This window comes from Oncorhynchus keta, chromosome 32 (genome assembly GCF_023373465.1).
Source record: "Oncorhynchus keta strain PuntledgeMale-10-30-2019 chromosome 32, Oket_V2, whole genome shotgun sequence".
Lineage (NCBI taxonomy): Eukaryota > Metazoa > Chordata > Actinopteri > Salmoniformes > Salmonidae > Oncorhynchus > Oncorhynchus keta.
In genome coordinates, this window is record NC_068452.1 from 26,749,402 (window position 1) to 26,765,090 (window position 15,689).

The 15,689-nt window shown below is 44.5% G+C and overlaps 1 protein-coding gene across 3 annotated transcripts; it reads left to right on the forward strand.

Annotated features, from left to right (window-relative positions):
- The first annotated feature begins 1,111 nt into the window (after window positions 1–1,111).
- LOC118365466 (caspase recruitment domain-containing protein 10-like) lies at window positions 1,112–14,228 on the forward strand. Of its 3 annotated transcripts, none has more exons than XM_052491094.1 (24): window positions 1,112–1,440; window positions 3,884–4,126; window positions 4,648–4,785; window positions 4,871–5,057; window positions 5,377–5,515; window positions 5,722–5,910; window positions 6,567–6,686; window positions 6,874–6,999; window positions 7,340–7,510; window positions 7,703–7,801; window positions 8,316–8,352; window positions 9,003–9,040; window positions 9,313–9,401; window positions 9,600–9,646; window positions 9,764–9,884; window positions 10,033–10,210; window positions 10,308–10,431; window positions 10,614–10,854; window positions 11,079–11,145; window positions 11,231–11,333; window positions 11,441–11,599; window positions 11,777–11,889; window positions 13,523–13,638; window positions 13,785–14,228. In XM_052491094.1, the coding sequence occupies exons 1-24, from the start codon at window positions 1,434–1,436 to the stop codon at window positions 13,990–13,992; spliced, it is 3,060 nt and encodes a 1,019-aa protein (XP_052347054.1). In that variant the 5' UTR covers window positions 1,112–1,433; the 3' UTR covers window positions 13,993–14,228. The 3 variants fall into 3 exon arrangements, 2 of the variants coding, with proteins under 2 accessions (XP_052347054.1, XP_052347053.1); XM_052491093.1 differs by lacking the exon at window positions 1,112–1,440 and adding an exon at window positions 1,882–2,017; XR_008088648.1 differs by lacking the exons at window positions 1,112–1,440; window positions 13,785–14,228 and adding an exon at window positions 1,882–2,017 and having other exon boundaries at window positions 11,733–11,889.
- Window positions 14,229–15,689: the final 1,461 nt, after the last annotated feature.

Below are 15,689 nucleotides of genomic sequence, written 5' to 3' on the forward strand. Positions count from 1 at the left end.
AACATTAAGGTGCCTCATTTATGTTTTTTTGTTTGTAGGCCCCATGGCTTTGGCTTCTGTGCTGTAGGCCCTTCTTCAGTCCAGCAGCTCTGAGACACTGGTCTGCTTGTTTATTCAGGGGAGGCCCAGGGGCCGAGGGTAGCTTGACATTTCCTTTCAGTGTGTCAAGAGAAAGACACATTTGTTTGTCAGGCACCCCATATTTCCTGTCTCACATTAATCTAAATCTCATTGCTAAGGTAGCAGCAGCCTTTCAAAAGCAATGACATAATATTAAAATTAAATTATGTGTCATTGTGTATCTAAGGCATGTTCCCTCTATTGTAGACTGCTACAGTAGTTTAGGGAAACTGATTCAAGATTTTGTAGTAAAAGAGAGACCATGAATGAGTCAGTGGACCAGGCCAGGGTGAGTCACATGCTGGGCAAGAGCCCCAGGGTATGGCAATCTAACAAAATATAACATAGGACAAATCTGTCCTATATATTCAACAGAATTAATCAAATATGTAATAAAAACAACTGGTATTATTAGTGTGAGCAATGGAACTTCCAAAGATATTGACGAAAGAAAGATAAATTAAACTGAGCAACATTGTAAAGCAGTGGGTGGATTGCTCCACCTTGTGGAAAAGCCCTTCTCAAGCCCCTCTTCAAAAGCAGCTTTAACACCTAATTGCGTTTAAGGGAGTAAACTCTAAAAGTTCCACAGTGAAAATGACTGATCTTCATGATCTTAGATCTGTATGGCCTGTTGAAATGGAAGTTGTCCTCTAGCCTAATGATGGCTGGTTACATTTGAACTATGGTAGGCTTTCCTTTTTAACAACATTTGTTTAAAGTTAACCATACACTGTGTGCACAGCAATATCGATTTCCAAAGACCAAGAACACTTTATTGCAGGAAATTAGCTTTAACAGTCAACTTTGGGCATGAAAATGGTCCAACTCCTCCGCTTTCTCAATTTTCAAACAGAAAATGTTTCCCTTGGGTTAACCAGAGATACAGTATTTGGGTTGACCTGGCTTTGACCTGAAGTAGCAGGCTTAAAAGAAAACGCCTGAGAGGAGTACCACATCCGGTTTTCAGCAGAAAATGAAGCCGATGTTGAATTAGCTGTTTCCCTGAAAACTGGATACATCCGGTTTTTGGAAACTTATCCTGGTTTAGTCACCTGGAATGATCAGGACAGTTGTGAACAATTGCTGATTGGTGGAATATGGTATATGCAGGCAATTGTGAGGAGGCGGGACTGCAAAATTGGGGAGGAGTGTGATACTGCGTCCCAGGTACAACACAACCAGCTTCTCAACGCAATAGCATAACCATACTGGAATAGTAGTTTACGTTTCTATGTAGTCATGATTTGATCAAAATCAAAAGTGGAATATCTGTCTGAGGAGTTTGCTTACAACACGATCAATCCTTGACAATGAGTGGTAAGTGGGAAATTAAGATTTCTTCTTGTCATGTTTATTTTAAAATGTTATTTTACAGGTGACATTACATCATTTCTTACCTGACTTTTTCAGATAAAGTCAGATGAGTCAATCGGGGGTGAAAAGTTGCGGCACTGAATGACACTTCGCCCTCCTTATTGTCTTGTCAGTCACAGTTATTTTTGGTATTGTAGTCTCCGTTTAAATAATGTAGTAAATATTCATATTGCCAAGTAGTCTGAGGGGTGTTTTATTTTTATTTTGAGATGTTGACACTGCTCTTGGAAAAAGTTGTTCTTGATAAAAAGCATCTCATGATATCTGTTTTCTATGGACTAAATGAGTAGTCTGCATGTGCAAACGAGAGATGACAGGAAAAGATTCCACAGGACACAGATGTGTCTCGACCTGTCTGTCTGTTCGCGAGGGGGGCGTGGTTATGGAGCACTTACTTACCCCTCATTGTCGGTAAATAGTTAACTTTAAAACATATATATAATGTGGCTTCATAGTTCTGCAGAAAAAGGACACAGCACCTTAAATTGGAACAAAAATCTATTTTGGTTATTGAACTACAGTAAGTGAAGGGGATTTACACCCGGTAATGGAATTACGGTAACGGAATTAGATCATGGGTCCCTGATCTGTACTACTAAACGTGTTGAGAGTCTCAATTGAACGTGTTTTTTCTTAGTCCAGGGAGTTGGCACAACTGCTCCTCAGTAGTTGAGGAGGTCTTTGTCTGCTATCGCAGTAGGTTTGTAAGTGTGCGATATGAATCACACCAGTGTTTGCATTCTTGAGCTCTGAGACAGATTTAATGTCGTCCCTATCATTGTTTTTACGACCCACCAACCAACCTTGTGCAACACCAGGAGAAACTTGAGTCAATCATTGGTGCAGATAATGTACCATCAATTGTGTTCACAGTACTGGAAGTTAATCCTACAGCCTGGTATACAGTGCATTCGGAAAGTATTCAGACCCCTTGACATTTTGTTACATTATAGCCTTATTCTAAAATGTATTAAATATTTTCCCCCCCTCATCCATCTACACAATACCCCATAATGACAAAGCAAAAACAGGTTCTTAGAATTTTTTGCAAATGTAGGACATTCAGAGACTTGTCCCGAAGCCACTCCTGCGTTGTCTTGGCTGTGTGCTTGGGGTCGTTGTCCTGTTGGAAAATTAACATTCAACCCAATCTGAGGTCCTGAGTTCTCTGGAGCAGGTTTTCATTGAGGATATCTCTGTACTATGCTCTGTTCATCTTTCTCTCGATCCTGACTATTCTTCCATTCCCTGCTGCTGAAAAACATCCCCACAGTATGATGCTGCCACCACCATGCTTCACCGTAGGGATAGTGCCAGGTTTTCTCCTGACGTGACACTTGGCATTCATGCCAAAGAGTTCAATCTTGGTTTCATTAAACAAGAGAACCTAGTTTCTCATGGTCAGAGTCCTTTAGGTGCCGTTTGGCATACTCAAAGTGGGCTGTCATATGCCTTTTACTGAGGAGTGGCTTCCATCTGGCCACTCTACCATAAATGCCTGATTGGTGGAGTGCTGCAGAGATGATTGTCCTTCTGGAAGGTTCTCCAATCTCCACAGAGGACCCCTGGAGCTCTGTCAGAGTGACCATTGGGTTCTTGGTCACCCACCTGACCAAGGCCCTTCTCCCCTGATTGCTCAATTTGGCCGTGCGGCCAGCTCTAGGAAGATACTTGGTGGCTCCAAACTTTTTCCATTTAAGATTGATGGAGGCCACTGTGTTCTTGGGGACCTTCAATGTTACAGAATTATTTTGGTATCCTTCCCCAGATCTATGCCTCAACACAATATCTCGGAACTCTACGGACAATTCCTTCGACGTCATGGCTTGGTTTTTGCTCTGACATGCACTGTCAACTGTGGGACCTTATATAGACAGGTGTTTCTTTCCAAATCATGTCCAGTCAATTGAATTTACCACAGGTGGACTACAATCAAGTTTTAGAAACATCTCAGGATGCACCTGAGCTCAATTTTGAGTATCATAGCAAAGGGTCTGAATACTTACATAAATAAGGTATTTCTGTTTTTTAGCAAACATTTCCAAAACCTGTTTTCACATTGTGGGGTATTGTGTGTAGATTGCTGAGGAAAACAAATGAATTCATTTTAGAATGAGGCTGTAACCTAATAAAATGTGGGAAAAGTCAAGGGGTCTGAATACTTTCCGAATGTTCTGTAATGTATGTTAAATGCCAAATATTCCCATCCAGCTTTCATTGGAGCACAGCCAGAAAAGTAAATCCTTCTGTTACTTCTCACAATGCAGCAGACAATGGCCAAAAACTGTATTATCAAAATAGTTTGAGCCTGTTCTCTTTAAAACACAGAATAACTTTGGCTCCTCTTTCAAACCAGTCCTGTATTAACTTGCTTCCTCTGTACCAGGCATCACAGTATTGGTGAAGGATTATGACACGGGACAAGAAGAGGGGCGGCCGGTGTCCCCGTTCTCCGAGGAGTGCTGTGAGGAGCTGTGGGACCGGGTGGAGGGGGTGAGGCACAAGCTGACCCGCATCCTGAACCCAGCCAAGCTCACCCCCTACCTGAGGCAGTGCAAGGTCATCGACGAGCAGGATGAGGATGAGGTCCTCAACTCCACCCAGTACCCACTACGTATCAGCAAGGCTGGTGAGAGAGGGGGAGGTAGAGGGAATTGGTGGGAGCGAAAAAGAGGGGGAGAATGAGAGAGAAATGATGGAAGGGAATGAGAAGAGTGTAAAAGGTAAGTGAGAGGAGGCAGGGAGAGAGGGGGTAGGTCGGCCAGAATGAGGTAAGTAGGGGTTTGTGCCGTGTGAGAAAAAGGTGTTTTTATAAGGATAGCAAGAGGGGAGTGAGAGACAGGGGAGGGGAGACGGGTATGAGTAACGAGGCAGGAGATCAAGATGAAAGGAATGAAGGGGTGGCCACTAGCTAGGTAAAGGAGCGGGGGAGATAAAGGAGGAGGTAGACAGATGGGGAGTGAAAAAGACGGGAAGAGATGAAGAAACAGAGAGATGAGGTTAGAGAGGTGACAAAAAAGACAAAGGGATTACCTGGAACGTGAGTAGCTTTCACACTTGTGTCAGTACAGTACTTACAGTGTCTCCATCTTCAGGATGTATTGTCGTCTTCATCTTATAAACTTTAATGATGTCATCTCTGTTAATCAGGACGTTTGATTGACATCCTGCATGGGCGGGGCCAGCGTGGCCTCCAGGCCTTCATGGAGTCTTTGGAGTTCTACCACCCCGAGCAATACACTCAGCTCACTGGACAACAGCCCACCCAGCGCTGCTCCATCATCTTGGGTGAGGATTTGTCCCCAAATATCCCCCTTCCACTCCTGTATGACCTGTGTTCCCCCATTTACATCCACTGCTGTTTCCCCACCAGATGAGGAGGGTCCAGAGGGCCTGACTCAGTTCCTGCTGCTTGAGGTGCGTAAGCTGAGGGAGCAGCTGCGGGGGAGCCAAGTGTGTGAGCGCCGCCTGTCCCAGCGTTGCCGTGTGGCCGAGGAGGAGCGCAGCCGGGCTGAACGCAAGACACTGGACCTACGACATGACCGGCTGCAGATGGAGAGGTACACCACACGGAACCACATATACAGGGCTTAAAGCACTGTGAGACAAATGACAGTATGAGAAGCATTAAAGTTTGATTCATTGAACTTCACAGGTAAAACCACACAAACATCTGGTTGTTATCCACAGGGCCCAACAATGTGCACTACACCCAAGGTGAATGACAGTATTTAGACTGGAATTTGAAACATCGAGAATGATATACATAAACTACATTCATGATGAGCCATGGTCCATGGCTGTCATACATTTCTTTAATAGGGATGTACAGTTTCTATGTCCAGTGTACTGAGAGCTGGCTGAATGTGTCTCCCACAGGCTGCGTCAGGACTGGGAGGCAGGCAGCAGGGAGTTGGGCCGGCTGAAGGACAGGCACCTGGAACAGGCTGTGAAATACTCTCGTGCCCTGGAGGATCAGGCCAAGGCCTCCGCACGTGAGAGAGAGCTACTGGAACAGGTATAGAGAGGAGAGGGGGACAAGGGGTCTGATGGGTTGTTGAAGGAGAGGGAGGGTGACTGGGACAGAAGAAAGCAGCTGGTGAAAGATAAAAGGATGGATGGAGGGTATACATTTTTTTGAAAGAGCTGTTGGGACATGCCTTTATAGGAAGCCTTTCCCTGGTAGGATTCCCTTGTAATACTCTTACTCAACCTTTTCTACAGATGGAGCAGCTGAAGACCAGACTGATGGAGGCAGAGAAAGAGACTGACAGTAGTCCTGTCTCTATTGCTCCAGTCAGAAGGAACAGGAGTGTCGCCCATCGGACGAACGACGCCCCCGCTGTTCCCGAGAAGAGGGAGAAGCCACTGCAGCACATTGACATTCAGAAGTCAGGTCACATTGAAACACAGGTAGAGCCACCACTCAGAGTGAATCTGATTCAGGTCACATTGAAACACAGGTAGAGCCACCACTCAGAGTGAATCTGATTCAGGTCACATTGAAACACAGGTAGAGCCACCACTCAGAGTGAATCTGATTCAGGTCACATTGAAACACAGGTAGAGCCACCACTCAGAGTGAATCTGATTCAGGTCACATTGAAACACAGGTAGAGCCACCACTCAGAGTGAATCTGATTCAGGTCACATTGAAACACAGGTAGAGCCACCACTCAGAGTGAATCTGATTCAGGTCACATTGAAACACAGGTAGAGCCACCACTCAGAGTGAATCTGATTCAGGTCACATTGAAACACAGGTAGAGCCACCACTCAGAGTGAATCTGATTCAGGTCACATTGAAACACAGGTAGAGCCACCACTCAGAGTGAATCTGATTCAGGTCACATTGAAACACAGGTAGAGCCACCACTCAGAGTGAATCTGATTCAGGTCACATTGAAACACAGGTAGAGCCACCACTCAGAGTGAATCTGATTCAGGTCACATTTAAACACAGGTAGAGCCACCACTCAGAGTGAATCTGATTCACCCTCTGAGTTTGTGATGTTTTCCCGCTCCGACGGTGCTGCTCTAACTCTTGTATTGTTCCGTTTTGACCTCAGGCTCTGTTGGACATCCTGAAGCAGGACCGCAGGGAGGCAGCAGAGCAGAGACACGAGCTGTGTGGCAACATCGCCAGATTACAGGGAGAGCTGGAGAGCTCTGAGGATTTCAGGGACAAGGTGAGAGCAGAGAAAGAGCCTTTTCACACCATTCTGTCCCATTATTCACTCTCAGAAGTCACTGAGCTGGTGACCGTTTTTCAAGTTGTCTTTGTTAAGGTTTCATAAAGTGTTAAAACATGCCTCTTGTATATCAACACAATTGTATTATTCTGTCTTTGATGGTATGGTGTGTTGTGTTGTGAAGCTGGAGTCTCAGTGTGAGCAGCTGCAGCTGAAGGTGAGGACTCTGCAGCTGGACTGGGAGACGGAACAGAAAAGGAGCATTTCCTACTTCAACCAGATTATGGAGCTGGAGAAGGAGAGGGACCAGGTCAGTAGGTCTGAGTAGAGATACGGGTTAGAATCAACGAATCAATGTACGGTAAGGTTTTTGTTTCTGTTGGTTTAAATAGTTCATGGCTGTTTGGACACTGAATGCACATGCACAGAGGAATGTTGAGGTCGGAGTGTTTGAGGCCTTTTTGCAGGATAATATAAGGTCTTTCTCTGCATAGTTGCACCATTACTCACTGTAATACATCATTTTTGTCTAGTCGCGCAGGTGTTTCCACTACTCAGTGTCTCCCCCACTCAGTGTCTTGTCTGTCTCCTCATAACTCATCTCTCTGGCACCTTCTCTCCTCCTCCCTCTGATACTGTAAATCCTTCAGGCTCTGCGCAGTCGAGACAGCCTGCAGTTGGAGTATACTGACTGCCTATTGGACAAGAACCGCCTGCGTAAACGCATCGCAGAGCTGCAGGCCAATCTAGAGCAGCAGCAGAGAGAGCTGGAGAAAGAGAAGGACAGGAGCAGGGAGCAGAGTTCGCCCTGTATGCACTGTGTGAGTCTCAGCTACTGTATATACACACATACTGTGTACACACTTTTGAATATACTTGCACAACACAAGTGTGTTTTCCCTATTCTGTCAGTTTCACACACTCACAAAAATATGATAATCAAATTACAGTGTGGACCTGTTAGCCTTCTCCTGTACTCTTCTAATGTGATTGTCTCTCTGTCCCTCTCCTAGTCTCACCTGTCTCTGTGCAGCGAAGACCAGTGCTTCGGACCCTGCTGCTCCCTAAACCTCAGCCCTCTGCCCAACGGCACTCACCAGCTGCTCTGCAAGGTCAGAGTTCATCGCCATCTTATCATCTTCATTGGCAGCAGCTAGAATATTAGCAACGTTGTAGTGTTACCATCAACAGCAGCCACAACATTTATCTCTTCATAATCATGTGATAGATAGTCCTTGAGGAGTGTGGCAGTGTTGCTGTCCAACCTGTCTTTTCATTTGACTCATTTACAGAGTTAAGTAGGTACCATTGAGCTGATCCCCATAATAATAATGATCATTTTACTTGGCATGGTTATTCATGGTCTACTTACAGAGAATATTATTTTTTAGATCAGGGTGAAGCAAGAGATATTATGTTTAATGTATTGTTTATTTCACTTTTGTTTTTTACCTACTTCACTTCTTTGGCAATGTTAACATGTGTTTCCCATGCCAATAAAGCCCCTTGAACTGAATTGATGTTGCCAGAGAGGAATTTGTGTAACTGTCAGCATGTTGGTACCTGTAGGATACCTTTCAGTGAACAGATGTTGATGATGTCTCTGTTTTCATTTCTGTGTCACAGTCTCCCTCTACAGACCAAACCCATGACCACTCCGAAGGTAAGCCTATATTTCAATTCAAATCAAATGTTATTTGTCACATACACCTAATACAACAGACCTGCAGTAAAATTCTTACTTACAAGCCCTTAACTAACAATGCCGTTTTAAGAAAAATAGCAACAAAAATAAGAAATAAAAGTAACAAATAATAAAAGAGCAGCAGTAAAATAACAATAGCGAGGCTATATACAGGGGGTAGAGTTGAGATGAATGCAGTGGTTCCCAACCAGGGGTACTTGGCCTATCCAAAGGGGTTACTTGAGAAGACTCATAAGACCATAGGCTTACTGGTAAATGCACACGAGGGGTACTTTAAGGGTACTCTGGGCAGAGCAAAATATACTTGGTGGTACAGTAACGGAAAAAGGTTGGGAACAACTGGATTAGGGGATTGGGGTTTTGCAAGGATAGCATTGAAGAAAAGAGCATTCCTGAGTTGATCCCTCTTTTTTTCCATGTTTGCTTTATTTATTCTACATTTTTACACCACTGTAGCTGACGAAGGATAACCCGTGTATTTGAACTACTGTTTGAATAAGACATGGTAGAAATATGGCCAAAACAAATGGCCAAAACAAATGTTTTTTTTTACAACTTTGATGAGAGAGGATAGGCTTAGACTTCTAAATACTTTCTTTTGTCTGCAGGTTCCCGCTCAAACTCAGAGGAGAATCTCTTGACACCAGTGAGTTGTTGAATTACTCCACAACACTTTGTGACATGCCAACATATCAAAGCATCATGTCTCATCTAGCATTCATCTGTATTATATTAACAAGTGTATTTTTCTCACTGAACAGTGTAGCTGTGAATACACGCAGTATACGTGGATTGTTGAATAATTAATTCACTTTTTCAAGTTGTCAAGGAGACAATGAATAGGTTTAAATTGTGGGCCTGCATCGATGCTTTAGTCATTCTCTATTTCCCTTCTTGTTTGTGTCCTGTGTGTTACAGACAGTGGACAGTGAGAGGGATGTTAACAGGCTCTCCATCTTCCCCTTCCCTCCCTGCATGAACTCCATCAACCGCAGGGTCAACATAGAGTATGTCATACCCATAGAATTAGGAAATAGAAGTATTATTAATTTAATAGGATATCTATGGTCATACCATAGCAGATCAACTTTTACATTGTTCTCTGATGTGGATATATCACTCTCTTAAATCCCATGTTATGCTGTACATGCATTTAAAACCAGATAAATGATGATAAACTCCTCTGTTTTCTTATCCCTTTACAGGTTTGACCTGGACTCCTGGGGCAGTGATGAGAATGAGAACCTCACAGGTTTGGTTCAACTCAGTACATCCCTCCTGTCTGTCTAAGTCTGGAGCGACCTGTAATACCTGTAACTCCGGCTAAGTATAGATGTGTGTAGCGATGTCTCATTATATTGTGTTTCAGGAGTCCAGAGTGAGGTCTCCCTGTCGCACTCCTGTAGCTCCCTGCATTCCCACTTCTTCCCCCCTGACCTCATCAACCTGCCCCCTGTCCCACCTCACAAACCCAACTACAGCAGTCTCGGGTAGGTCTCCATCTCTGTGCTGCCTACATCAGGGCAGCTAATCCAACGTAGTGTATGTACACATGCTAACCGTTCATGGTGTGAGATATAATCTTAACTGTATACTGATAAGTGTAATTACAATCTCTCTTTCCAATTTCTCTTTCAGTTTCGTGCCCCTGTCCCCCGTACCTAGTCCCCCCACTATGCCCAAAAGAGGAAGAGGCAGCCTGGCAGATGACATCACCATCATTGGGGGCAACCGCACAGGCATCTTTGTTAGCAGCGTCAGAGCTGGTTCTCCTGCTGAGCAGTGTGGTCTGAAGGAGGGCAGTGAGTTACTGGAGGTGAGAAACAGGCATACAGACAGATGGACAGGCAAACAGATAGTAGAAAATCAGCCACACAGGACTGGGTATAACTGTCTCTCTCCTCCCTGTCCAGCTGGAGAAGGTTCTGTTTGGTGGGGGCAGTGTGCTGATGGGCCAGTGCACTGGAGAGGTGGCCCACTTCTCTCTGCAGTGGTGGACAGAGCCCTCTTCTCTCAAACACCAGACCAACACAGAGGGTAAAGTTCTCTGAGACTGCTTTTACAGTTGTTTTCCTTGACTGATGTGCTTTTTCAGTACAGTACACCTTTATAGTGTATGGTCTTGGCCTTTATCCAGGCGTCAGACTGTTAATAGAACCAAAAAAGATAAAACAATAGAGTGTGTGTAACTAACTGCCCACCCCTTTTCCTCTTCTCAGCCTACTCCAAGTTATGTGCCCAGCTCCCTTCTCCTACCTTCCACGGTGCTGACTCCTTCTACGTGCGCGTCAACCTGGACCTGGACCCTCATAGCGACCTGCCCTGTCTGGGGGTGCGCTGTGATGACATAATACACGTCACTGACACCCGTTACAATGGGAAGTACCAGTGGCGCTGCACCCTGGTAAACCCCGGCACAGCCAAGCCCTTGCAGGCGGGGGTCATGCCCAATTACAACAGGTAAGGGAGAGGTGCCATGTACTGTAATAATACCTTTGTGACAGAGTTCAAATTAATGGGTTATATAATGTAAGACATTTTAATAAACATGAGAAGAAGATTAAACGTTCCATTAATCTATAACAGACAGTTGTGCAAATCTTTAGCTTTGTTAGACTGCACTCATAGACTGCATGGGACACGTAGTGATAAATGTGTATCCCCTAAATCTTTCTCTATCTCAGAGCCCAGCAGCTGTTATTGGTGAGGTTACGTACCATAGCCCTGGAGCAGAAGGATTTCAAGAAGAGAGTAAGTCTTCTCTTGTCCCTACTGTGTGTGAATCTCTGGTAACCAAGGGTAACCAGACTACTGATTCCTCCATTCCTCACTGTAGGTATCCAAGAAGGGCTCTGAACGTGTGCGATTGGTCAAGGCTGTGTCCCCCAGCTGTCGTGGGATTGGTTCCACCCCACAGGTCCTTTACACACTCAGCAACCGTAAGCTACTCCCATATGACTTTATTGATATTTTTGTTTGTAATTTGAAGACTATGGTAAGATAAAAATGCATGAACTTAAATGTGTGTGTGTGTGTCTTTGCTCAGGTCACGAGGAGCACCTGATTCCTTACAGTATGGTCCAGCCAATACAGGTCAAGACCAAACGGCCTGTCATCTTCTCCCCCTCCCTACTCTCTCGTGGCCTCATAGAGAGACTGCTTCAGCCAGCAAAGTCTGGACTGGACTTCAACACTTGCCAACCAGGTACACACACACACACACATGCAGACACGCACATGGTTATTTACACACTGTCACTACACACTCAAATTTCAGAAGCACTATGCTTGTTGTCCTTCTTGCATGGTCGGCTGTGTTTAAAAGTAATTACTTGTAGATATGTTGTCTCTCTACCACTTCTCATGGAGTGATGTATTTCAGAGCCAATCCAGGCCACAGAGAGAAATGATAAGAGTGTTTTCCTGCTAGATGCTTCCACCCCAGAGCAGGCTCTTGGAATCAGTCTGCAGTCTATTCAGGATGTAATAAGCCAGGTATACACTCATTCATTCATTCTCTCACTCACTCACTCACTCACTCACTCACTCACTCACTCACTCACTCACTCACTCACTCACTCACTCACAAACAAACAAACACTTCCCATGGGGCAAAAACTGGTTGTGTCAATTTGTATTTTTTATTTAACTAGGCAAGTCAGTCAAGAATAAATTCCTATTTACAATGACGGCCTACCCCGGCCAAACCCTCCTCTAACCCGGACGACGCTGGGCCAATTGTGGACCACCCTATGGGACTCCCGATCACAGCCGGTTGTTATACAGCCTGTAACCAGGGTCTGTAGTGAAGCCTCTAGCACTGAGATGCAGTGCCTTAGTCCGCTGTTACACTTGGGAGACCCACAATGTTGCTTCCACGATATTTCAATGAAAAAATGTTATCAAATTTATTTATATAGCCCTTCGTACATCAGCTGATATCTCAAAGTGCTGTACAGAAACTCCGCCTAAAACCCCAAACAGTAAGCAATGCAGGTGTAGAAGCAAGGTGGCTAGGAAAAACTCCCTAGGAAGAAACCTAGAGAGGAACCAGGCTATGAGGGGTGGCCAGTCCTCTTCTGACTGTGCCGGGTGGAGATTATAACAGAACATGGCCAAGATGTTCAAATGTTCATAAATGACCAGCATGGTCAAATAATAATAATCACAGGCAGAACAGTTGAAACTGGAGCAGCAGCATGGCCAGGTGGACTGGGGACAGCAAGGAGTCATCATGCCAGGTAGTCCTGAGGCATGGTCCTAGGGCTCAGGTCCTCCGAGAGAGAGAGAGAAAAAGAGAATTAGAGAGCATACTTAAATTCACACAGGACACCGGATAAGACAGGAGAAGTACTCCAGATATAACAAACTGACCCTAGCCCCCCTACACAAACTACTGCAGCATAAATACTGGAGGCTGAGACAGGAGGGGTCAGGAGACACTGTGGCCCCATCCGATGATACCCCCGGACAGGGCCAAACAGGAAGGATATAACCCCACCCACTTTGCCAAAGCACAGCCCCCACACCACTAAAGGGATGTCTTCAACCACCAACTTACCATCCTGAGACAAGGCCGAGTCTAGTCCACAAAGATCTCTGCCACGTCACAACCCAAGGGGGGGCGCCAACCCAGACAGGAAGATCACGTCAGTGACTCAACCCACTCAAGTGACGCACCCCTCCTAGGGACGGCATGAAAGAGCACCAGTAAGCCAGTGACTCAGCCCCTGTAATAGGGTTAGAGGCAGAGAATCCCAGTGGAAAGAGGGGAACCGGCCAGGCAGAGACAGCAAGGGCGGTTCGTTGCTCCAGAGCCTTTTCGTTCACCTTCACACTCCTGGGCCAGACTACACTCAATCATATGACCCACTGAAGAGATGAGTTTTCAGTAAAGACTTAAAGGTTGAGACCGAGTTTGCGTCTCTTTTTTGTGTTATGTAATGATGTTTAATTGACGGGGAAAAGATTTTATCTAAATCCAATGACATGGTGACATTTTTTGTTGATTTCACATTGAATTCATGTTGACAACTACACCTAATGTAAATCAAAACTAGATGTTGAATTGATGTCTGTGCCCAGTGGGTTACCTCTCCCATATCGGTTTCTGTGTCTTGTCTCATAGGACAAGCACTGTCTGTTGGAGCTGGGCCTGAGTAGTGTGGAGGGCCTTCTGAGGCAGGGGATCTACCCTATCGTCATTAATATCCGACCCAAGAACAAAAAACACAAGAAGCTAAAGTAGGTGCCTGACTGACTATCTGTATTTGTGTGTGTTTACAAGACACTTTTAGATCATAAGTTATTCTATTTTTGTAGCTGTATGTTCTCTAATCCAATTTATAAACAGTAGTTACAAAGTCTTATCTATTTTGCCCCATTGACAGGAAATTGCTGACCGGGCGAGGGGAGGATGGCGTGATGCAGGAGGTGTGTCAGGCGGACGAGCAGCAGCTGGAGACCCTGCCCCTGCTCTACCACACTTTGGAATCCAGCACCTGGAGCTGCACCGAGGATCTGCTTCTCGCCATACGCAATGTCATCCACAGCCAGCAGAAGGCACTGCTGTGGGTTGAGTTGGAAAGGCTCCAATAGATCCCAATGTTATCACCCAGTTTTATTGTTGTACTTAGCTAAATTTGATACAATTAAAGATACATTTCACACACACCCATATAGATACCAAGTTCTACCACTGTAAATGTGAAGTTTCATGTTCATATGATGAATTTAACCTTACAAGCTCAGTAGTAACGTGTCTTTATGTTTTAATGTTGTATTTCTTGTCTACCTATGCTAAACATCAGCATTAAACAACCTTCATTAGTTAACAGAGCATCTTTTTAAATTCTTGAATAATTTATAATAATACATGGAATTTGTATAGCGCTTTTCTAACACCCAAAGACAATAATATGAGTAGTTAGGGTTTGCCTACATTTGCCCTTGGTCGCTAGTCACAATACAATAGCTTTTGAAAGTTCTTCTAAAAATAAAGTGCATAAACTGCTTTATAGTTAGGAAAAACTTTGGCCTTTAGAATGTTGCTTTCAATACAACTGGAAACTCAGAAAAAACGAGAGCTTAAAGGCGTTGCATGTCAATACGTCGTCTGCATTGACCATACAGTATTTACTGCAATGCGGTATCTGCAAAAGTCAGCGCAAACATATTTTTTGGCGATTTGCAGAGCAGCCCAGAGCTGTTATGAAGGAAGTTGTCAAGAAAGTGTGTTTGTGTATATCTAGGAAATCTACTGTCAACCAATCAACCCTCCACTCACTTTGACCTCTGCATGCCTCTGGAGACTCTGAAATTGCATCACACCATCCATATGGTACCTTAGACCACATTTCGGATCAAGCATGATGATACCGCAGAGGTATAATAATCCCCAATATTTGGAACCAAGGACTGATCACCCCAATCCACAAAAGTGGAGACTAATTTGACCCCAATAACTACCGTGGAATATGCGTCAACAGTAACCTTGGGAAAATCCTCTGCATTATCATTAACAGCAGACTCGTACATTTCCTCAATGAAAACAATGTACTGAGCAAATGTCAAATTGGCTTTTTACCAAATTACCGTACAGCAGACCGTGTATTCACCCTGCACACCCTAATTGACAACCAAACAAACCAAAACAAAGGCAAAGTCTTCTCATGCTTTGTTGATTTCAAAAAAGCATTCGACTCAATTTGGCATGAGGGTCTGCTATACAAATTGATGGAAAGTGGTGTTGGGGGTAAAACAAACAACATTATAAAATCCATGTACACAAACAAGTGTGCGGTTAAAATTGGCAAAAAACACACACATTTCTTCACACGGGGTAGTGGGGTGAGACAGGAATGCAGCTTAAGCCCCACCCTCTTCAATATATATATCAACAAATTGGCGCGGGCACTAGAAAAGTCTGCAGCACCCGGCCTCACCCTACTAGAATCCAAAGTCAAATGTCTACTGTTTGCTGATGATCTGGTGCTTTTGTCACCAACCAAGGAGGGCCTACAGCAGCACCTAGATATTCTGCACAGATTCTGTCAGACCTGGGCCCTGACAGTAAATCTCAGTAAGACCAAAATAATGGTGTTCCAAAAAAGGCCCAGTCACCAGGACCACAAATACAAATTCCATCTAAACACTGTTGCCCTAGAGCACACAAAAAACTATACATACCTTGGCCTAAACATCAGCGCCACAGGTAACTTCCACAAAGCTGTGAACGATCTGAAAGACAATGCAAGGAAGGCATTCTATGCCATCAAAAGGAACATAAATTTCAA